Below are 17,353 nucleotides of genomic sequence, written 5' to 3'. Positions count from 1 at the left end.
TCCAATCAATCCATTGCTATTGTGAAGTACCGTGAGAGATCATACAAGGCGCCTTTGAGTCAATCCAACAGGTTCAAGGGCATGGAAGTACAACCATCTTATTTCCTCCTGCTTAACTCTTTGGAGTTCAGGGGTACAGAAGCACATCAAACATTTGAACTCCTGCTTAACCCAGATGAACCTTTGGCTGCTTGCCCTCCTTATATTGTATTGTATCTCCCCTCCACAACAAAATGTTTGATTGGTTGAGGTTTTAAAGGATTTATTCATTTTATCTTATTATGTAAATATACAAATTTAGAAATGTATAATCAGAGTTAATAGAGCAGAGATGACATTATTAAGGTCATATGAAGACTATTTCACAGATAAATGTATATTTACTCACAATGTAGATCATACCATCACAATTGATATGAATACTCAGATTGCTGATAAAATAATTTGTATCTCTCTGTCTGAAGGGTATGTGATTGCTTCCCTTGCTGACAACGCAGATACTTTCATGCTGCTCAAGTGCTCAATGCTTCGGAATTTTCTTTCTCTTCCTCTCCCCTTTGGTGCTGATCTGGACTTGCCTTATATACCTCTTCACTTGGGATGAGAAGTCATTCTATTCCCAAGAACACCACTTTCCCAAAGATGTGTCCTTTCATATAGGATCGTTAATTTGTTTAGTTATTAACCTAACCAAATCGCTGATTACAAGAAGGATACTTGATCGACTAATGAAATATTTACTGTGTTTGTTATCATTGACTAAGTATCGATTACTAGTGTCACCCAAGGTAATTGTTTCCTTGTTGCTGATCGCCCAAGTCTTTGGCTGCGATTTGTATCCCATGTTTTCGCCATCAGCCCATCCGTCCATAGAGAATATCTCAGACTGCTGATAACGTATGTCTGGCTGGTATTTAAAATTGTTAAGTCTTAATCAATGAATGTGGTGATTATATTCCTCATGATATGACTTATGAACAATTTTGTCTGCAGATTTGTTGGGAAGTCCGATTGGGGACATGACAAATGGAATTAAGAAGCATGAGCACCATAAGCGTGCATATCAGTGATATCAATTGGCGAAGAGATTTCAAACTTTCAACAATTATAATCCTAACATCATTCTATATCCATATTTCTTTGTTTTCTTCTACAACAAAATCACGATTACAACTGCTTCTAACTCGAGCATCATGGATAGGACTCTGATATGTGATTGTAACCATTATATCTTACTTCATAGTAATTTGCCCTTTTTTTAATGTTAGTGATGCAGAATACTCACTCGCTTTGTGCCCACTTTCATGAACAAGGAATCATAAAAGAACCCATACTGAATTTACCATTATCTTATTATAGACAGAAAACCCACCTCAAGTGAAATTACAGCATCAAAGTGTTCTTCCTCTTGTACCAGCTGCTCTGTCCAAATAATATGCATTAATGTTAATTTTCTATGATAAGTTAATTTTCTATCATAAGCTGAAATATAACTATTGTGTCACCTACGTATTTAAATGATCAAGATAAAACAAACTATTTATTTCTGAATCTGCTAGCATGTTACTATATCATCTAATAATAAGCAATAAAGTTTGTGATTAAAATGACAAGTGAAAGTAGACAATTTAGGCATACCATTAAAATTAATATGACTATCACCTTTAAATTGGAAAAACAAGCACTTGTATTACAATAGGTAAGATAACTACAAAATAGCAGACCGTATCAGTTTTGCTAAAAACACATCAAAGAATTAGATGCATCTAAGAAAACAATATGCCCAAATGTGACATACATCAAAATCTAATGCATATAAAATTCACAAAAAGGGTAAAATTGAATAAAAGCCATAGAAACCCCAAAAGTTGCAACAAACCAGACGCTGAAAAACAATTTCTTTTTAAACAATATAGAGGGTAAGTGACTATCATGAAAAAGGCACAATTAAGGATGGCGTACTCATTCTTCTACTTTTGAATTTCACTGTTTGACTTTTCTCCTATAATGTTTCAAGAATCTTTTTGTCTTGTTTTATGAGTTTGGAACAGAACTTGGGAATCGAAAACAATATTCTGTCCATGCAGCATAAGAGGAAAAAACTTACACATTGTAATTCAGCATGATGCGCACATGTTTATACTGAGAGTGGGGGGGGGGGGGAGGGGGCTGAATCAGCATAAGACAATCTTTTACATTTTAAAAATTTAACAATGATAAAAATATCAATCACACAAAATCTAACAATTATGCAACACAAATAGAGCACAACACTCACGTGGAAACCCTTTCGCAAGAAAACCACAGCAAATGATTGCTTATATGAAATTCTTGTTAAAAACTTTGTAGGCACCAACCTACAGGAGACACCAATCCCCACAACTCTTTGTAGGCACCAACCCACTAGAGACACCAATCCCCACAACTGAGCACCATCTCAGTAAGAGATACCAATCTCTTTACGATGAGGCACCAAACTCTCCAATATGAGGCACCAACCTTACTATGAGGCACCAACTTCTAACTCAACAAGTCTAGGTCTTCATGAAATTAAATCTTCTTGAAAATATGATCTCAAATCTTCCTTATGTCTGCTCTCCAATCAGCTTTATACCTGCTTTCAAATCTGCTCTTTATCTGTTCTTAAAATTCTGCCTTAAGTCTGCACATGAACTTCCTTTAGATCTTCTCATAAACTTCCTTCAGTTCTGCTCAAGGACTTCTTCAAAACAATTCCTCAACACCCTTCATATTTTCTGCTCTTCAAACTGTCATAGATATGCTCTTCAATCTGCCTTTTATCCGGAAGTTATTCGTTAATTTATTGCACATCTAACTCCCAGTTTTTCTTCAATTGTTACCCCGAGTTTCCGGGACGGGGACGGCAGGGGACGGCGGGACGCGTTTCTGAGACGGCAAAGGGGACGACTATATAAAATATAGGAAAATTTTTTAAAATATGGGAAAAATTCAAAATTCTAAATGTTTATATGAAAACATGGATAAAGCATGCATACATACATTATATTCATATGAAAACAATAAAACATGGATATAGCATGTGTATGATACTATGAAAAGTTGAAAACATTTTAGAATGTAAATTCTGAACATACAACATTGTTAATACCATATAGACAATATGCAATTATGCATTCATAAATCAGAATTTCAATTCATTCACATTGTCAATATGCATATCAATAGACTCGGAGGTTAAATTTTCCCTACTTCTATCGATGCAGTTTCCCCCCATATTTTTCAACGGGGGTTTGGGGGCAGCGCCCCTTGCGCACTCCCTGTCGCGATACAAGGTGGGGTCGAGGGGCAGCACCCCGCGAGGCCAAAAAAACTTATTCTTTAATAAAGGCGTTGGGTGTTATTTTTCTATTGACTCGCCGAGTTTGGAGATTTTCTAATCTCTGTGTCAAAATGCCCAAAGGCTACACTGCTGCCATATAGTTTCATTGTCAAAATTATGAATTAAATTAATAAATTTAAAATTTAATTAATGTTATCTTTTAATTTTTTTTATTTTTAATAACAATTTGAATTAATAAGGGGCCTCTATTAGAAAATTTAAATAAAAAACTAAAAATACAACTTTTAAAAATTTTTTAATATTTTTGAAGGGCCTTAGAATGGGGGATGTCTGGCCATCCTCAGGACGGATTGGGGACGTCCCAGACGTCCCCAGCCATCCCTGGGACGTACGGACGTCCCCCAGAGCTAGGGCAGGCGTCCCCCTGTTTCGGGGATGTCCCCTCAAAAAACAGGGCAATTTGGGGACGGGGGGAAACGTCCCCTAGCCGTCCCCAAGTCCCCGAAACGTCCTCGGGACGGGGACGGGGGTTTTCAGGTCGAGGATGCGTCCCCAAGTAACTCTGATTTATACCTAATCATACTACTTCACCAAATGAGGTGACTCTTCAAACAGGGTTGGACTGATTTAATAAGCAATTAATTTATTTTTAATCCTCTCAGAGAGGCTCTTCTCAAGGTAGAGTTGGCCATAACTCCATTCAAATTAATCATCTCATAGTCAGCCTTTTTGCAATAGTAATTTGACTTAGTTTATGTTCGTTTATTTTTAAGTGCCGCCTTCACTTCCTTCAAGTAACCTGATCAACGCAGGGTAGGATAAATATATTCTCTCGGCCCATTGTAGTCCACAAACAACTTTCATCTTTGTTCTTCTTTCATTTCTGTCATTGGCTATACGAAAGCTGTCCACAGTAATTTCTTGCCGCTCACCCTTTCCTTGCAATATTCCATAAAGTCTTCCTTAAATGCACCACAATCAACATAACGAAAATTTCCATCAACATTCATAGATTTATGATTTCCATTCACCGCAAGAACTGGATCTAGAACTCCACTTGACATTCCAGCATTTATGCACCATATTCTGCTGTTACATATACTATATTTGTGTTTATTAAATTCAGTATCATGCAGAGTTCCACGGCCACTGGGGACAGGGGGACTTGGGGATGGGTTTCGGGGACGGGGGAACAAAGGGCCTAAGTTTGGGGGCGGCAGGGAGGGACAGCAGCAGGGGGGTGGCAGGGGGCGGTGCTGATATACACATAGTACTTGAAAAACTACTTATGAAAAGACGTATAAGAATTATATTTCAAATGAAACTTTGGCAAACTAGTAAAATAGCAAAAGTGCAAATACTAAATACTAAGATTTCTTGAATACTAAATAAAATTTGACAAGTGAAATTGTAAAATTGGAGATTTCTTTTATATGGGAAAAATTATTTATGATTATGATTGATCATTGGCTTATTACTTGCTTAGAATTATATTTTGATGGGGGTTTGGGGCCAACACCAAAACGAGGTTGAGGGTTACACCCTTGCCAAAGGTCTGGGTAAGAGAGAGAAATGTAGAGATAGATCTAGATCTTGGGGTAAAGATAAGAGAGTGAGATAGAGAGAGGTAGAGAGAGAAAGAGTGTTAGGTAGAGAGATAGGCCTAGAGCTCAAGGGAGACAAAGGGAGAGAGATAGAGAGAGCGAGAATGTTGATATGGGGTTGCTGATTACTGAAATTTGACTAAGTTTGAAAAATTTTGAATCTTCTAAAACCTAGAATCTTCATTATAACTCATAGAGATCTGAAACCACGCTCAAACATCCTACCAATATATACATGAAATATAGCTTAAGGTATAAGAAAAAAAATATACTTAAATGTTATATTTCATGTATATTTCTGATGAAGAGAATTAGACTGGCTTGAAGACAAGGATGCAATTTTCACAAACTTTCCACCATTTTTGCTTAGGGTTCTGTTGATGTGTCTGAAATTGCTGAACTTGCGACTTCATCCGGCCAACGCAAAATAGAATAAACTTGCTGAGTATCCTATCCTCTCTTGAGATAAGGAAATCCCTAATGCTGTTTTTTGTTTGATCAAAGGGGACGACCTCAAGGTTTTGATTGTCAGGTCTTGACTGCGGGATTACTCAGTGGTCGATGTGATTTGCTGGGAGTAGAAGGGGACTTACGATTTGCAACTAGCTGGTCTGCTACGATTCTCAAATTACATAATAAAGAGCAAAAGGAAAGGGTTAGGAGATCTAAAACTAACAACAATGGTATGCGGGTAGACGGATTCAACATAACCAACTCCTACTTGGCCAAAATAGCTCACAACCTTGCAGGAACGGTGCAATCTTCAAAGGGACTTGGAAAATTTTTAGACTGGAGACGCACAGCTAAGCACCCAATTCTGGCACAGCTTAGATAGACATCTGCAATTGAACTAAGCAGAATCGAAGGCTCAGGTTAACCATACAAAAGGATACACAATCAGTATATCCTCAATGGTATGAGCCTAAATCTATCAAATACCTGCACACCCAAAACAGAAAGATCTATCTAAAATGCTGAGAGAAACCATGCAAACAGGATGAAAACAAGACAATAAACACCAAATCAATGTTTATATATTGATTTCAGCTGCCTATTGCAACAATTTCTGCAGCATCTCTATGCTATTGCTTAAAATCTAACCTATTCTAACTCTAAAATCTAACTCTCTCACCAGAGTCTAACTATCTAACAATCTCTAATTATCTAACCCTTTACAAAAGAAAGGCCTCTGCCTTTTATAGTTTTACAATTTTGAATCAGAGGCCAGGATGGACTGCATCCAAGGGTTCTGATCTGCCTTCTAGAAACTAGCAGCCTTAACCCATGCCCATTAAATTCTCACTCATCCATTCAACCACAATTTCAACTACCTGCCACTATTTGGCTTCAATTTGAGTCTATCCGGTAGTTGGGCATAACTGTCCACAACTGACTTGTTTCTCCTTTCTTTCAAAATATTTGAGTGGGACCTACAAGCAGTTTTACAATAAAACAATTTCAGCTTTTTAGAAATTGAATTCTTGGAATTAAATCCAGTTGTGTGCTTTTTCTCGAGAAGGCATAAACTTGCAGCATTCAGAGTGTTCTTTGGTCTTTGGTCCCGGTGGTGGACTTCATCTTTGTTCAACGGCATGGTTCCCAATGTTTGGTTGCTCTCGCGCTCCTGCAGCGCATTCCCACATCTTTTTCTTTTTTAGTCTTCAGCGCCTGGCCTTGATTGCAATCCTTCTTCGATTTGGGTTTCAAGTCTTTCTCCTGGTTCTCTAATGACATCCTACGACCTACGAACAATCAATTTCATTTCAATAAATCAATTTGAAAAATTAATTAATTTAATTTAAAAAATATTAAAATTTAATGCCTGGAGGGTCATTTGAAAATTTCCCAAGTTTTAACGCTTAAACTCCCTCCGCAAATTTAGTTGTTCCTGGCAATTTCAGGCAAGAGGGGCATTCGAAAAGTTTTAAAAACTTTTGCCAACTTTCACTTTTTAACATTTTGGCTAAAAGGTCTGAATTTTGCCATTTGGGGCATTTTTGCCAACTTTTCACTTTTCAGATTTTCACTTAAAGGTCCAAATTTGGCCCTTTGGACACTTTTGCCAACTTTCACTTTTTAACATTTTGGCTAAAAGGTCCGAATTTGGCCATTTGGGGCATTTTTGCCAACTTTTCACTTTTCAGATTTTCACTTAAAGGTCCAAATTCGGCCCTTTGGGCACTTTTGCCAACTTTTGATTTTTTTCCAAAAAGTGCGAGTTTTGGCACTTGGGCGAGTTTGTCAACCTTGGCACTTTGCATTCTTTATCTCCTCTGTATCCCTTGGCGAAAATCGACATTTCAACGTCATTGTAGGCCTTAACTCTTTCTTCACATTTAGGCAATTTTGTGAGAATTGGGGAGTTTTAAGTTCGCAATATGGCCCTAGAGGACGAATTTGGTTTTAGCGGCACTTGACCCTTCATATCCCCTTCCTCTTCCGCAAGGACAGAAAGGCACTGTGGTCACTGATGCCACTTAAGTCTTGCAGGCTAATTGGCAGTTCCTCCTAAAAATTAGGAACCTCACTCCAAACATCAAAAACTGCTCAAAAGGCTCCTGCTCTACTCTGCGGTCCCCCGAGTGGTTATCTAGTCAACTGCCAGTTCTCCCAAAAAAATAGGAGACTTCCCTAAAAGTAGGAACTGTCGTATAAATGCTCAAAATAGTTCGCAGAGCCCTTGCAAAGCTCTATACCCCTCAGAATGAGTACCCTCACCATTTTGCTGAGCTACAGGAACCCAGATAATAGGCCAACCATGCTCATCTGCATGTCCCCTAGAAAGGGAACATTACAATCCTCCCTTCTCGGAGATTGCTTGCCCTCAACAAATCTACACTTGCACGCTGAAAACCAATTCTTGGATCCCATATCAATATGAGAAACGTTGCTTCACCCAACTGTCGCGCTACTCTGATATAAACACTTGCATACCTAAAGTGAAACAACTCATCATATCAATAGCAGTATCCCAAGTCTCTATACTATCACATCCATCCATCATGTCAATCCTCATTAAGCTACTACTATAAATCAAGACGTCATCTATCCAACTGAGAATTTCACTCCAAATGAAGCCACAAGTACTGCCAACAATCAATGTTGTTAGGAAATCATGAATGAGGCAATCTTCAGCGAGGAAAGTGCAATGAATACTTCTCCAAGACCTCCAAACAGCTGCTGCGACTCTTCCTATATTTCCACAAGTTAGTGTGCTTTCATTGGAGGTTGCTAAGTCAATGTCTTGTTTAGCCATGCAACCAACGAAGTCCCTCACATGATGATCCTCATAGCCCAATGAAAAATATAAAAAGACTGAATCTCCAATCAATAAGTACATTGCTGCCCTATCATATAAAAGAAGTGACAAGTCCACTGATGAATGGGAGATGTTTCTATTTCTCAACATAGGCAGGCTTTTAGTGGCTGATCCACTATGTATGCAACCAAATATCTCATCAGCTCTAGGTAGGAAAGGATCAACTTCACACTTGATCATCCCAACTTGAATTCAACACAACGTATTGCTGATCAAACTCAGAAAATCAGAATTATACTCATACCTTTTCAAGATGTCTTCGCTGTCCTCCTCTTCCCTTGGAAGAATTAAAGATCTATGATCTGATTCCCTTTGTTCACTTGTGTGATCTAGCTGATTGCATCGCTCTTTGACCTCTTGTAGTTGCTGTCTTGCTTGGGCAGCAAGCATCTTTGCCTTCTTAGTTCTTTGTAACCACCCATCACACATATCTTGTGTCCATTGAACATTTTCCATGGTATGATGTACAAAGTTAGAACCTTTGTGGCTTGAATCCACAATATATACTTCATATTTGACTCCCAAATCTTTGTGGCTTGAATCCACAATATATACTTCATGTTTGACTCCCAAATCTAGAGTGCCATGTTCTGATTTTTCTTCATGTGGATTTTTACATACTTCATTTGAATAATCTTTCCTCTTACACTGCTGATTTGAACTTATAGATACCAAATCACCATCATCCTCTTCGGGTACACCCATAAATTGTGTGAAGGATAGGAGGTCACGTATCTTCTTAGGAAGAGAGCAATACTTATAGTAGCTTCTCATAATTGCATCATTTGTTGCCATAGCATGAGGTTTCTTAATTGTCCTTATAGATGGAGATGAAACCTTCAAGTACCCAAATTTCCTTGAATGTAAATCATCAAAATGCAGCAGTTCTCGATTGTTTTGTTGTTGTGTTTTTCTTAACTATGCAGGGCCCTTCGTTATTTTCTCCCAGCTAGGTATCATTTCCTTCATTGGTGAAGTAGGAAGGAAGGTAGGTAATAATCTTCCACCCTTAATTATGTCCATTGATGTAATTGGAAACTGAAGCAAACTGATTTCTACCCTCGAGCTGACAGAATCAAGGCTCTGATACCACTGTAATATGCCAACTAGGAATTCGGCCCAATCTGATGATTTTGGTTTGCTCTCAAATCTTTGACCAGCTAATTTGCTTTTTGATCTTTAGGTGAATTTTCTATGTTTTTCAGTTTTGGGGGGTTTTGCTTGATTATGCCAATGAGAAATTGCAAATTGAATGCAATACAATTGTGATTCTATTACCAGCAATTTACAAATTCAAGTAAATAATTATTTAAGACAACTAGAGCCAAAATTGGCCTACCAAGTGTCCTACACTAGCTTGGATGAGCTTATTTTGATGTTGGAGGTGGTGCACAGAACAATACAAGAGCCTCCAAGTGTTGTAAATTGCTCCAAGGTGTTTTATTCTCCTAGTATATAATTACCAAAAACAATTGAATGAAGAAATAGTACATCAAGTACTATATTCTAATTCTTGCCAAGAGAAGTCTCCAAAATTAACTAATTTTCCCCAATGAAATGCTGATGTAGTCCAAGTATGCTATGAATTCTTTGAATGAACCTTTGATTTGTCTTTATTATCTCCCAACAATGAATTCTAAAACAAATTCTAATCCTAAAACCCTCTGATTTATTTATTTGGCTTCACAGGCCAAGTATGGATAGCACAGTCCTCCTGGAAATGGTACGGCCAGCATTATTTGGCATCTATCTTGTTGGAAATGTTCTTCATTTTGTTCAAATCTGATGATGTTGTCTCAGACCTGTTGTAAATGTAAAAATTCCTCCAAATATTGACCCCAAATGGCCTGAAAGAGGATCCTTCAACGCTGCAAGTGTGTGGGTTTCCGTCCAAACACTGTAGAAGATTGAGAGTTTATGTTCCCAACCTGAAATTCCAACCAAGCTTGCTGTTGTAGAGCTTTCTAAGGAAGAAAATATCAATAACAAATGAATAATAATGATGCAAAATGATCTTCAAATACCTTTTTAAATAGCTCCAAACCCTAGGTCGTCACTTGTAGGGTTTCTATGATTTTACTATATTATTTTTAATAAAATACAAGTCTTCCTTAAAAAATTGACCCCTTAGGCACTATATTTTATTATTATAATGTTTTCCCCTTGTTATTACAACGTTTTATACCTCAAACACCTAGGAAAAAGGGGGCCAACTTATTATAAATTATATTATTATAAAGTGATTATAATATCACTTTAATATAATTTATTTAAAATATTTCCTTATTTATTTATAAAATGCAATCTGGGACTCAAATCTGAATTTCGTCTGAAACATTGTGGTCATTGATGCCACCTGAGTCCTAAAGGCTAACTGGCAGTTTCTCCTAAAAAATAGGAACACGTCCTAAAAAATAGGAACCTCACTCCAAACACCAGAAATTGCACAAAAGGCTCTTGCTCTACTCTATGGTCCCTCGAGTGGTCATCTAGTCAACTATCGTATAAACGCTCAAAATAGTTCACAAAGCCCTTGCAAAACTCTATGCCCCTCAGAATGAGTCCCCTAACCATTTTGCTGACCTACGAGAACCCACCTAATAGGCCAACCATGCTCATTTGCCTGTCTCTTGGAAAGCGAACATTACAACAAAAGGTTATTTTTTAATTATCAACCCTTATTCATACTTCAACATGTTAGATTAAAATTAATTGTCAGCATACAATGGCATCAACAGCAAAAAGTGGAAGCCAACCTACAAACACCACTTGGAAACATGGCACACCTAGACAAGTCCTAAGAAGTATTATTTGCAATTTATGTAGAAAGAAGCTTCGTAGAGGAATCAATTGCCTCAAGTACCAATCTCAAATGCATTCCAATCCACAACATCAAACCTTGTCCCAATGCCACAATTGAGACACAATGGAAAATGGAAGCAGCCTTTGCATTGTTAGATTTAAAGAAATAAAAGAGGGTGAGGGAAAACACAGCCATAGGGGCATACATTAATCCCAACTTAGCAACATAAAGAAAAGATGCATATGATAGACATTGTGAGCCCTCATTGGTCCAAGCGTCTATTTGAAGGTGTCAAAGCCTTTGGTGAGCACATTGTGCTTGATGGATGTGTAGCAAAACCCAATGTCATACAATTATGAGGCCATGGGTAGGGCAAATGAGGCCACCAAAACTACTACAAGGGAGAAAGATAAATGAGGGAAAAGGAGAACAATCAACTCCACCAACCTATTCATTCAAGTGGAGTACTACCTCAATCCAAATTTTTTATTCTCAAATGAGTTAATAGATATTAATGGGTTGTTATGGACGACCTCTCAAAATGCATTGAAAGGATGACACCTAAGGTTGAGGTAAAGGATCCAATTATTTAGGAATTGCAGAATCACAACTAGGTTAGGAGGAGTCTCTTTTCTTCACCACTAGCTATCTACCGTAGATCCACCCAAACACTAAGTTATATCTTACGATTATTGCTTATTTAAAAACTTTTAAATATCTTATTTGCAACTTTTGGGTGAGAAGATTGGAGTAGAAAGAATCCAAATCTTCAAAAGTTGGCCCTTTGTGTTTTGTCTCAACCTACTAGTGTTTCTAGATGTGAGTGCACCTATAGTTTTTTTGAGGCCATTCAAAAAAAAAGTGCAATAAGTTGCCTCAAAGATGCTTAAGGACCTAGATTTTCTGTAATAAAACCTTTAGTTTCCCACATGAAAGTTGAAGGACATTGCTTTTGAAGTGCCTCTAGACTTGGATGAATCAATCCATCAAAACTATCAGACTTCCACAATCCGTGTACAATTCATTAGTGGGTTTTGGATTAGATTGTGTAAGAAATTTTTACCATCAACGTTTTGAATCAATCTGTGATCCATCATCAGGATGCAAGAGAATTCAAGGAAAGAAAGATAAAGAGCTGCAGACCAAGCTACCCATATTTATTTATTTATCTTTTTATTTATTTATTATTTTTTGTAATTTTCATTTATTTATTTTTCTTTTTTCTTATTTTAATTATTATTAATTTTATCATTATTTTTCTTTTTATTTACTTATTTATTTATTTCTGATTTTTTGTATTGTTTTGTTCTTTAGTTCCTTGTTTCTGTTTTCCTCTTTATTTTATTTCTTTTACCCTAGTCTTCTCCTGTCTTTTTTCTTTTATTTAAAACAATGCGAGACATGCAATGGATTTCAAAGAATCAATGTTGTTCAATTAATCAAGGAGACAAAGCTCCTTTAAATAGAGTTACAAAGACGATGTTTCTAAAAGAAACAATCGTTAACTAGAGGTGAAATTAGAAACAATTTAAATGACCATTAATAACACAAAGAGAAAGATATTATTCTAATACCCTCCCTTAATGGTCATTGTTCTAATTACCGAGAGAAATAACAGAGAAGGTTGCCCCCTTCTTCTCAGAACACGCTGCAACAGAAGACAAGACCCTGCCACTAACTCTGCCACTTGAGATGAGTTTGCCACCAACCCTCCCAGAAACTGCAGAACTTCTGGAGATACCCAAAACAACACCAACCGTCCAACCTGATGTTGGAGAACTGTCCCTCCCTGTAACCAGAGACACACCAAGAACAGCTGTCACAATTTTGAGGAAAAAATCGGCAAACCCTCCAAACTATTGCAGATGAGCAAGATGCCTGAAAATAGACTGCAAACAAGAAACTAGTGCAGATGTTCGCACAACAACTCCAAGTGCGACTAAAAACAGACTGCAGCAAAGTACAATTTTTGAGGAAAAAATCATAAACCCTCCTGATTTTTTATTTTTTTTACAGAGACAAAAAATATTAAAAAACCCACAGATAATTTTTTAGGACAAAATTATTAAAACCCACAGATTTTTTCTTGGGAAAAAAATATTAAAACCCATCAGAATTTTTTTTAGGTAAAAAAATATTAAAAACCGAAACAAACATAGATGCCCATAAGCCATCTTCACGCTTTTCGAGGCACGAAAAACGAGGTACTAAGAAGATGCTAAGTGCACAAAACCTGACTGCCTTCCAACATCAAGTTGGTCAATGACGCCATCTTGCACGTTTCCCAATGCACGGAAAACGAAAAAACTCAGAAGAGGCACTGGCATGGAATTCAAAAAAATCAAATCCCAATGCAAAAACAGAGGCAGATGCAGGTACAGACTTCAAAGAAATGAAGTACGGCAGGCACGAATTTCAAGAAAAAAATTCTAGATGACCCAAAAAAATCCGAAGACAACCCAGAAATCCTTGCAAAAAACCCAAAAAGAATCTGTTGTCCGAATCTAGATCCGCTGGCACGAAAATCGAGGTACCCAAAAAATTCTGACGACGACCCAGTTGAGATCTCGAAAAACCCATCATGAATCTGTGCTCAGAAAAAAATTTCAATTGAATCTGGAGGGTCAAAACCCTAGCCGAAAATGCAGATTTCTGTCCAAAAATGGCAGAAAATAATCTGCAGGCGGGAAAAAACGCAATCACAAATAAACCCACACGCACAGGGACAGGAAACGAAGTTGCACGACCAAGGATGAAAATCCCGATTTTTTACACAGCAAATGCAGGCACCTGGAAAACGTGCGAACCGAAAATCCGCGGTTTCAAAAAATCCGAACAAGCTGAAACAAATCCGCAATTTTGTGGAAGAAAATTCCCAAAAAAATTCGAACAAAAAAAAAAACTTTCGATTTTGTTTTTCAAAACATTAGAACAAAAAAAGTTCACACTAAATTTTTTGCTTTGAAAAAATTTCGAATTTTTAAGGAACCAGGCTCTGATACCATAAAATAGTGCGAGACACGCAATGGATTTCAAAGAATCGATGTTGTTCAATTAATCAAGGAGACAAAGCTCCTTTAAATAGAGTTACAAAGACGATGTTTCTAAAAGAAACAATCGTTAACTAGAGGTGAAATTAGAAACAATTTAAATGACCATTAATAACACAAAGAGAAAGATATTATTCTAATATTATTCACTCTTATCTTCTTTATTGTTCCTTTCATTTCTATTTTCGCTTATTATTATTTTCGGTGGGTTTGATCTTTTGACTCAGCTTTTGGATTATTTTTATTTCTTTTTTATTAATTTTGTTATTGATTGTTGTGGAGGGCCCTTTAATTTCTTTTTTTTTTTTTAATTTTTTCATCTTCAATGGTCCACGTGCCTTTTCCCTCCTCTCTTTATATGGGATGGTCTGCAGCTCTTCGTCTTTCTTTCACTGAACTCTCTTGGATCCTGATGATGGATCACAGAGTGTGATTCGAAACGTTGATGGTAACAATTTCTTACACAATCTAATCCAGAAGTCACTAATGAATTGAATCGATCCATGCAAACACTAGATTGCGTAGGATGAAGACAACCCCTTGTTTACATAAGATGAGTTTGTTGATTTCAAAAGGCAAGGTGTAATGTCCCCTACCTGATCTATTTCAATATATTAAAATTGATTGATATTCTTCAATTAGTTATTAACAAGTACTTATCTATTTTCCTCATTAGATGATTAATATCATTATTATTATAGATATCAAACCCTGCTACTACTTCAGTTTTAAGGGAGAAGGGTTTACGTATGTTACCAAAGTGCTTAGAGACCAACTACAATAGGTTCCCTCAAAGTTTACAGATCCAAGCCCTTACCTATCTTGGGTCTATAGTATATACCCTCAAGGTTTATGGGTCGCTGATCCCCACCCTATCTTGGGACTTAACCTATTGCTTGGATTTAGACTGCCCCTCTTTGGAACATCTCATTCCCATCATCTTAAATACTGACAATAATAACATGATTTAGACTATAAGTACACTAACTTCTAATGTATTATGAATATATATGATATTAAGTATGACTATCATACATATTGCAGTTTATAACAATATTATTACTAGATTCTAAGTAACAACTTTATCAGGCTTCATATACTAAGCATACATACTAAGCACATCCCCATGCATACCACCAAGAACACAAATGTTATTGCTTGTAACTTGATAACAATTCTGATCTGATCTAATCAATGGTGATGTCACTAGATGCTTTTGATTCCTTCCCTTTATATCTCTCAATTTGAGGGAGAGGTCACACCTCTTCATCATGTATGCCCTTTGGCAAGAGACATACCCTTTCACCATTAGCACCCTTTGAAAAAGTGCAACTCTTAATTATTTCTACCCTTTGAAAGGGACACAACCTTTCATAATCAGATGTGCACTTGTTATTTAAATCAGATCTGCACTTCTCATTTCCAAATTATCCCCCCTCTCAAATGAGGTTCTCTTCTCCCTTTTATATCTCATTGTTGAGGGAGTCACAACTTTTCCTTTCATGTCTTTTGACTTTTCATTAACTCAATTAATTTTTAATTAATCATATTTAATTTTTTTTTTCTATATTTTAATTTAATTTTTAATGTTTTAATTTTATTATTATCATTTATTATTAAATTCGATTTCGAAGTGGGGACATTACACAAGGTATGGTGAGGATAGCTACAAAAAAAGCAATAAACACTAGACTAGATAACATTAGTGAAATTGATGTTCAACATGAAGCACGGGAGGAATCATTGCTGTCAATTTTTAGGGTCGAGCCATAGCCAACTACAAGTAATAGGCTCTCACCCTAGTTTTTATCTAGAATAGGGAAGAGGAAATAGTAAATTGTTGTAACTTGCATGAAAAAGTATTTTATAATAATAATTTTCAATGGCAATCATCGTAAATTCATAATACACATCATATTTATTGGTTGGCTATTGTATTGACATGGTAATGAGATCATGTACTCTTTTTTGTATTTAAATCTAATAGAAAACACTTCCCCAATGTCTAAAACACTCATTCCATAAATTTTGAACCTATTTTGTGCATTAAATTTATGTTTTTTAAGCAATTTAATTATTTTTTAAATTGAGTTTTATTGGGATCTTAACTCTCAATCAAATTTGGTCTAATGAGTTTGAGTCCAAGATTTCAAACTATAATTGTATATGTATTTAGTGATAGATCAGTCCTTCTCTACAACAAAATAACACATAGGACTTTTGTTAATACCTTCCAAGCTTATGTTAGCTTTAAGCAGCAGTTGAGCTCTAAAACAAAATACAAAACCTCTCTGTCATAAGTCTTCCTGCAAACCATACAATTGGTGCTATTATTTATGATAAAATACACCACATATTGTAGCTCAACCTCATTCACAATCTCAAAAAAATGAAGTGTTTGTCATGATTTTATTTTATCAAATGTATTACACAATTGAAGTGACAATGTGCCACTATGTGATTCCACAGAAATTAATCAAGGCATCATTTATGCTATTTGTTTACCCATCAAACATAATGGCACAACCACTCCTTACCCACACATTACATCGTTTAGAAGGAAGACCACTCACATCTTGCAATAGTTCTCTCAAAATGCTAACCTTCAAGATTTGTATGATTAAATGTACAAAAAAGGAAACCACTTCGTTGGCACCAATAGAAGGTTCTTTGGAAGATGTGTCAGTACAAATCTAAGAACCCTCAAAGGTATGATCAAATCTCTCACAGCACTCACCGGTGGGAAGTAACTAAGTCTTTTTATTTCAAAGTAGCATAAGATGCAGTTTTGCAGTGTCGATGTCAATATTGTTCCAATATGAATGTACCAAAAAATCTGTACAAACCATAAATTATATAACTAAAAAAATGATGCATCTCCAAGTAATGTTATAGAAAATATACTAGATGAATACATGGAAGATATTAGTAGTAATCAACCTTAAAAAAATTATAGTTTTTCACAATATGCACCACTAACAACGACTCAGCACATACCAGCTGTGGTGCACCGATAATCTATTGATGCAGTCAATGGATCTCTCACCTGCATGATAATAGAAAGCGTTTTAAAAGTCAGCTCCATATCAAAAACCTAAAGACCAAGTATCAAGCATCATACAAATTGGAAAGTCTAGAAAGAAAATGCATTGTGAAAATTTTCAATGCCAAGCAAGAGTATAATTATTCTCAGGACTAATAGTAAACTTAATGTTGGCATCTGCTAGAATTTTCCCATGAACTGGTAGACCCCAG

The 17,353-nt window shown here is 36.3% G+C and overlaps 1 protein-coding gene across 2 annotated transcripts in view; it reads right to left on the bottom strand.

The window, feature by feature from the left end:
* LOC131034260 (ubiquinone biosynthesis O-methyltransferase, mitochondrial) overlaps window positions 1-17,353 on the bottom strand; it is a 178,494-nt gene that overhangs the window by 27,867 nt on the left and 133,274 nt on the right. The window contains exons 5-6 of one of the 2 annotated variants that reach the window (XM_057965692.2): window positions 17,096-17,144; window positions 1,373-1,422 (exon numbers count right to left, since the gene is read on the bottom strand). In XM_057965692.2, coding sequence (XP_057821675.1) covers window positions 1,373-1,422; window positions 17,096-17,144 — 99 coding nt within the window. The remainder of the gene's footprint in view (window positions 1-1,372; window positions 1,423-17,095; window positions 17,145-17,353) is intronic. The other variant, XM_057965693.2, reaches the window with a different exon arrangement.

The sequence above is a fragment of the Cryptomeria japonica genome, chromosome 3 (genome assembly GCF_030272615.1).
Source record: "Cryptomeria japonica chromosome 3, Sugi_1.0, whole genome shotgun sequence".
Taxonomy (NCBI): Eukaryota; Viridiplantae; Streptophyta; class Pinopsida; order Cupressales; family Cupressaceae; genus Cryptomeria; species Cryptomeria japonica.
Note: the sequence above shows the minus strand (reverse complement) of the source record. Positions and strands in the feature narration are given on the sequence as shown.